General features: G+C 38.9%; 1 protein-coding gene across 1 annotated transcript; it reads right to left on the reverse strand.

Annotated features, from left to right (window-relative positions):
* Nucleotides 1–1,068: 1,068 nt before the first annotated feature.
* Nucleotides 1,069–6,373, reverse strand: LOC145767004 (S-methylmethionine--homocysteine S-methyltransferase BHMT2-like). The gene is made up of 7 exons (XM_082578732.1): nt 6,098–6,373; nt 5,586–5,777; nt 3,507–3,669; nt 2,832–3,005; nt 2,026–2,156; nt 1,519–1,616; nt 1,069–1,257 (listed from the first exon to the last, which is right to left on the reverse strand). Exons 1-7 carry the CDS (start codon nt 6,347–6,349, stop codon nt 1,146–1,148), a joined length of 1,122 nt encoding a protein of 373 aa, XP_082434858.1. The 5' UTR covers nt 6,350–6,373; the 3' UTR covers nt 1,069–1,145.
* Nucleotides 6,374–7,260: the final 887 nt, after the last annotated feature.

Below are 7,260 nucleotides of genomic sequence, written 5' to 3' on the forward strand. Positions count from 1 at the left end.
GAAAACAACACACTGTTACCAAAATGTGAGTGAAAAACTGTGAAGTTGTTCATTGTAGACTTGTAAAACCAAGATTAGACTTGTTTATGTCATTTTTTTCGTGTGAAATGTGTGACCGGTACGCCGAATGACAATAACATTCGTACTGGTACGCTGTATTGAAAGGTTTGAGTAGCACTGGGCTAGGTTACTGTGTTGTATTATTTTGTAGGAAAGGTATTTATTGACATACTGAAGCCTACCATAGAACCAACCATTTATATGTTCAGTCCAGACTATTTATTCTTGCTGCTGCTTTGGTTTCATGTAACTTAAATAAACTTGTCACCCTCTGTTGCAGCTTCATTTAACACAGTTTCTATTAATTTACACTGAAATGACCCTGTAGAATGAGCAATCTTAAGGTATTGTTTTCAAAAATTTCTGAGGGAGGCCCCCAGACACCCCTCGCGACTACTTATTTGCTCCTCCGGAAATTTTGTGCTGGTTACCCTGCGTATCACCAGTCAAAAAGTCTTCTACAGTTAGGCTAAGTTTTCATCGTCAAGTAAAATTTAACGTAGTAATCTCAATAACAAGTAATCTCAATTTTAAAGCAATTTATATCGCTTTCGTGACGTCACTGGAATGTTGCCCCTCCTGGAAAACTCTTGCCCTCTTGTAAAATTGATCTGGTTAGGCCACTGGTCAGCTTATGACAAAATGCAATGTGGCTGGTTTGGTTTTTGGTTTTGAATCTTTATCCTCGGACTGAAAAATTTCAAAGGTTATTCCTGGTAGTTTCGCATACTTGTAGAGGCTCTTGACGCAGGGCCGGTTACCGAGATTGGCAGAGTGAAGTTCTCCGATTGTTAAAGTGTTCTTGCCGGGGAATTATTCCATTCACTACGTGCCGCTGAATGGAGAGCAGCCTTGAAATGTGTTTCACAAGCGCACATCCCGAGAGTCGAACCAGCGCCACGTGATCTTGAGCCGGGCGCGTATACGATTGAGCTATCGGGGCGGACGAAAATAGAGTTTGTTTTTAACTCGATGATCAATAAAAAAAATCACTTGAAATTTTCTAAACAAACAATTTAAATTTTTTATTCCCCAATAATACAGTAAATCGCGCTATGTTAACCCAGAAGACAAAATAGACATTGTTATTCACACTTTTTTTTTATCACAAAGTGCGCTTGGTCAGGGAGTGCGCATGCCGGACTATATGGACGTCCTGAGCTTGGTGTATTTGCGTACCAGTATTCTTTCGAACTCCTGTAAAAAAAATTTTTATTATTTATTGATACGACTTTTAAAACACCGCAATGTTGTATATGAGCTTGTGTTTCATCAATTTCTCTCAAACAGAAACACCTGTGACTTTTTACACTTCATTCATGCAAGTGAAGCCGTAGCAAAGCTACCAGAAACGTAAATAAGCAGAATCACCCGCATGGCTTCTTATTTAGTTTCAAGAATATCCTAAAAAATATGCTACTATGTCTACACAATTGGCGCCTCACATTCATGTCATACCTTTTTGTAATGCTTGTAACAGCACCGAAACGTAGTAATGCACCATGAGGAGGACACATGTCACTTACAGGAGGCTCCTTTTTTCGTTCTGGTGCTAACTGAAAAAAGCAATACTTGGAGTGGTTGAACACACTTGCTGAGCACGTACAAATAAACCAAGCAAGTTACACCTTTTATCTGATTATATGATAGGCTACAGTACGTTATTGTAGAAGGGTAGACTACCTCGTCTATGCTACTTTGCAATCTGTTAACAGATCAACTTTGTAAGAGTTTGAATTACAGTAGAATTCGCCTATAGTGACTTTGGCTATAGTGACACTTCGCCTATAGTGACACCTGCTGCAAAGTCCCGTTTGCATACGCAACAGTTGAGTAGAATTCGGCTATAGTGACACTTCGGTTATGGTGACACTTTTTCCGCGGTCCCTTCAGGTGTCACTATAGGCGAATTTTACTGTACTGTACTGTATATCATCCAAGGGCTATTGCAAGTGCAAGACAAACCTCCTGCGCAATGGCTCGTATGTGATGTGGCTCCATTCCACAACAGCCTCCAATATAGCGAACACCCAACTCATAGGCAGATCTGGTGAACTTGTGAATTTCGGTTCGTGTGCACGTTCGAGAGTCCAGGGCTGTGAAACAAATTGAATGTAGCTATAATTCGTTTAATCCATCTGAAAATTTTGATTGCTCTTCAACTTTCTAATGACATAAGCTACCTGAGCTATCCAGATGGATCAAATAAAGTTTGACATGTAGCAACAGCTTTCCATTATGGTCTATAACAGAAAATTTGACTTGTGTCAGAAAAACATACCACAGTAGTGAGAAAAGTACAAACTAATTCCCAATTCAACAGCTACTTTTAGTGGTTTAATGCAAATAATCTTTTCCGAAGTTGTTTCCAACGTTTAGCAGTTTAGCCCAGTGCAGTGCAGGCTAAGATGAGAATGATGCTGCAGGTCTAATCTTCAAGAGAGAAATAATGATGAAAGTGTGAATTAAGAGTTTCTGCAAATTAATTTAAATGGCAGCAGAACCCATACAAATAGCCACTATGTAATTGGGACAGCATCTCACCATGGCCACAAGTTTACTACTGTTCATTTTTCAACAATAATTCAACTTAAATTTCTCAAATCATCACATAAAGCGTCTTCAAACAAGTCTTTATTAATTTCTTTTGTGCGCATAACTTGTAACCTACTTCTTCTCCGGAAGATGCAAAGTAGGCCTATATAAGATATTAGTTACCTCTTTTTAGCTAAATTACGTTTTTGATTAAGCTTAAATTACCGTAGGCTTACCTAAAGGATAATCACGCAGAGTTGCATAACCGAAGTGTTCATTTTCCACTTCTGGACATCTCCATCCTAAAGCTTGACACATAAGCGGAGTAGTCAGACCTTCCTTATCCAAAGCTGCTTTCATCCTGTTCAGGGTCTTTAACATGGTATCAAGATCGTATGCACAGTTCAACCCTGTTAAAATAACTGCATTAGTATCTAAGTATATTTTTAGTGTTGTACAAAAGTTAGCGAACAACTTTTGGAACATTGTTGTTAACTTGTAGTATTTATCCTCTTTACTATCTACATTAAAGATTACATGAGGTAGTAGACTATAGCTACTTCCAGTCTTCTATTAAACACAATGGCTTTGCTTATAGTTTCTTTTTCAGCTGTTTGAAAAATCGACAATTGAAAGAAACTTTTTTAAGTGAGTCTAAGTTGAAAGTTGAAACTACTTTTAAACATTCGTAAGGAACATGTTTGAAGTGTAATAGCCTACTTTTCCAATTTTAATTTGCGTTTTGTTGCACAATAACTTTGAGTAAGTGCAATTGATTGAGTTTCGCTTTTAGCAGCATGATCGTTGCTTGCTTCACAGTGTAGATTCTAACGATCTGTTTAAGCCTGATGCTGGCATCAGGCTTAAACAGATCGTTAGAATCTACACTGTGAAACTTTGAGTAAGTTTACCGATCATATCAGCTCCTGTCTTGGCCAATCGGATGGCACATTCTTCCACCGATACACCATTCATGTCTCCAATTGGCCCTATTCGCATGGTGGCACAAATAGGCTTTTTTGCTCGCTTCATTACGTCAATGCAAATTTCCAACTCTTCAACGCAACCAAAAAACTGAAATGAATATGAGATCGGCTTGATTTGTAATAGACTGTAAAGAGTTGATTGGTGTTGAGAAGGAGCGATCTTACTGGCGTCAGCTCTACCTAACTGCTCACTATAGAACAGCGAGCATTGTGTTTCGCTAACCATACCGGTGTAGCTTCCACACTAGCCATCAAGACTTTTCCAAAAACATGTGTTTCTCGGCAGTCGAGTGTAGCAAGAATTGATAAAGATACACATGTTTTTTGCCCGCAAGGCTGGGCTCATCAGTGTCGCACCACTAACTCATGCCACATAGTTCTTAACCGCTGCTTTTTTCAGTCAATTGAATCCTTACTTTTGTGTAAAGAAAACAACTAAACTAACTGTCGCCAAGGATATGCGCTGTTGAAAAGAAGCGATCTTCCTGGCTTCGAGGTGATTGGTGGTACAAAATTTGCAAATTGCGAGTGGAAGCTTGCACATAGCGCGAAGCTGCAGGTTTTCGTCTGAACGAGCTAACGTCAGCATAAAATAAACCTAAATGTGATAAATATTCTCGATCCAGTCTTACGCCGCCAGAAGGAATTCGTTTGTGCCTTACCCTTTCCTTCCCGAATTATTTTTCCGTGGCGGAAAAATTTTTTTTTTGTTTATTTATTTTATTTTGTGTTGCCGAACGGCAACGCTGGGAAGGAAAGGGTAAAGCTCCTTCGTTAATTAGAATTCTTCTGATTAGACAAATTTACATTTCGTTTTTCTTTCACTATAAATACTTCACCACTTTTAAGCTTATTTTATTCTGAGCTCATAAAGAGGGGCGAGCGAAAATATGCAGCTTCGAGCTATGTGCAACCTTCTACTCACAATGATAGACTCTAATGATAGAATAAGCTATAATCAAGTTGCGATTTAAGTTGTACCTATAACTTCAATTTTTTTGTCATGTAGCATCGTGTCTAATTGATGACATGCATTAGAAATGTTGTGACAGTTCGCAAGAGAATAGAATTCATTCGATAAGGGATTCTTAGATTCATCATCACAGTAGGCCATGCTTGATTACGGTGATTTGGCCATGCCATTTTTTATTCACAGGTCTTCCAAAAAAGCACATCACTGACAAAAAAGTATCATCATGTAATAATAATGTTATGGTTTTATTCATTGTCGCTCTACAACATCTAAAGACAGGGCACATTTTTAATTTTATATCAGGTTTTCTATGTATCACATTATTACCCGACTTATTCTTACTGGGTTATGCAAGAAAGAACACAATCGGTATCGCTTTTAAAGTTTTCGGTTTGACCAGACCTGGATTCGACCTTAGGTCAACCAGCACCAGAGCAGAATGCGAAACCACTCGGCCACTGATCTGGTGTGTCAATAATCCTGTGGCAGTATTCAATCACATGATCGTAACAAAGGCCATTCGCTTGTGTGGTTGTTTAAGGTGGTCGTGACTACGCGAGGGCTACGCACACACTCTTGGCCAGCTTCATGTCCACTACGGTCCAATAAGATCGGAACGTGCAAATTCAGGGAAACCGGTTGCAACGGGCTGCCGGGTGCTCTGTTCATTGAGGCCCGCCTTACAGGATGCCTGCCCGTCAGACATTGCCCTCTTCCGCCACAAAGAGATTGCCGTTGGGGACTTTTACGTGCAGTCCTGCTAAATTTGATAAGTTTGACCTGCTAAATTTGATGTATCATGTGATTGATACATCAAATTTAATCGTTTCTAGGCTACGAAACATTGTCCTCTTCACCAAAGTCTGTGCCATCTGTTACAAATCAACAGGTTTGCCGTTCGGCTCAGTGGACATACAAAAACTATTTGGAAAGATAAAAAGCCACGTAGCCTGAAAATATCGACAAAAATACTATAACAGAAACAAAAATCATTTTGCTACAGTATTTTAGTAAAGAGAATATAAACCAACCTCTGCAAGCACGAAATCCACGTCGTGTTCTATGAATACATCAAGCTGTTTGTTAAACTCCCTTCTCACAGCTTGGTCGCCCTCTTTCCGAGTGATAGCCGTAACAGGGCACAAGCCACCACAAACTATCGCATCTCCTTCATCAGCAATTTGTCGCGCTATTTTGCAAGCAGCATGGTTTATGTCAGTTGCCTGCAAGAGAGACATGCTGTTCAGATGAAAACAATATTTTAGCGATTACTGGGCCACAGTTTAGTTACTGTACAGTTGTTTATATCTTAACTATACCTGCAATTTGCAAAAGTTGATACTGCACTTAAAACAGCTTTAGACTTAGCTTTCATTGATGTGGGCCTCCTAGGCTCAATATTAACAAGTTAGTCTTGCAAATGAGCCGTTTGACGTTCTAATAAGGTACCACGCTTGCAAAAATATACGCGGACATGGCAGTGAAAACTTGAATAGCGTTTGAACACAAAAAAATAACAATAGCCAATCACTGCTAGCCTTACCGTAAAAGAAGCGGCTTCTGTATATTGAAGCTTATCATCGCTCGAGTAAAAACATGGCGTTTGAAGGACGTCAGCTCCTGCTCGTAAATATTCTCTTAAGAGTTGTCCAACTGCATCAGGATACAAAAGAACAGCTTCCGGTGTCCACGGTCCTGGTCTGCAGTATCCTCGCTTTTCCAACGTCATACACATGCTTCCATCTCCTATCACTGGGCCATCGGCCAAACGCTCAAGCAATCCTTTCTTTGGCATTTTAAGCAGAGTAATATTGAAAAATGTTTGTTAAACCTGTTCGAAACAAAAATATTTTGGAATTAAAAAAAAGTTTTCTTTCATCTCGATGCAAAGCTTAGCCGTCTTGGTTTTGTTTGCAACCAACCAAATTTCAAAAGCATGGTCAATTGACCATGTGCTATGTTTTGCAAAAATTCAATATCTCGTTAAAACTTTATAGAAGCAACGTAGGCTGTAACCACTATAGTTTCATTTTAGTGCAAATTTTTTGTTTTGATTTTGTATTGATTTGTTTGATTTTGTTTGATTTTGTATCAATACAATTTTGTGGTGAGAAGCGTTCTCTTCGTTTGTTGTAAAACGTAGCCTACGTCGATCATTTGTGGAATGAAATTTTTGTCTCGCCTACGGAAAATTGTTTTAAACTTTCTTACTGGTCTTATTGCAATATATTGAAAAGCTTTTTTGATGGAAAACTCATGACTTTGCCCGTACACTTTTTTCTGGTCTCTATTCGTGCAGCCTTGCAGCTTTGCCCGTAACGCAAAGACGAATTGCCAAAATTAGAAATACGTATCTCGCAATACGAAATAAATCATCTGCGCTACTCTTTTCATCAAGATGCCACTGGATAGCTTAAAATAACCGAAAATATTTGAAGCATCATTAGCCTGTACAACACTCATACAGCCCTCCTTCCTTATAAATAACAAAGCTTCATTTCAGATATAGGCTAACATGACAAAATACTGTAACACCACTTTTGCGACTGAAAAAATGTTATAGGCAAAATATAAACAGAGAAGTTTAAGATTGATTACACTGTACTTCTGGACATGTTTCATCTGCGGCAGTGCGATATCGCAAAAATTAAAAACAAGCTGTAGTCTAATTTTTTATTTGCTTAACAACGTCAGCAAAGACTTGCA

This window comes from Aplidium turbinatum, chromosome 3, assembly GCF_918807975.1.
Source record: "Aplidium turbinatum chromosome 3, kaAplTurb1.1, whole genome shotgun sequence".
Lineage (NCBI taxonomy): Eukaryota > Metazoa > Chordata > Ascidiacea > Aplousobranchia > Polyclinidae > Aplidium > Aplidium turbinatum.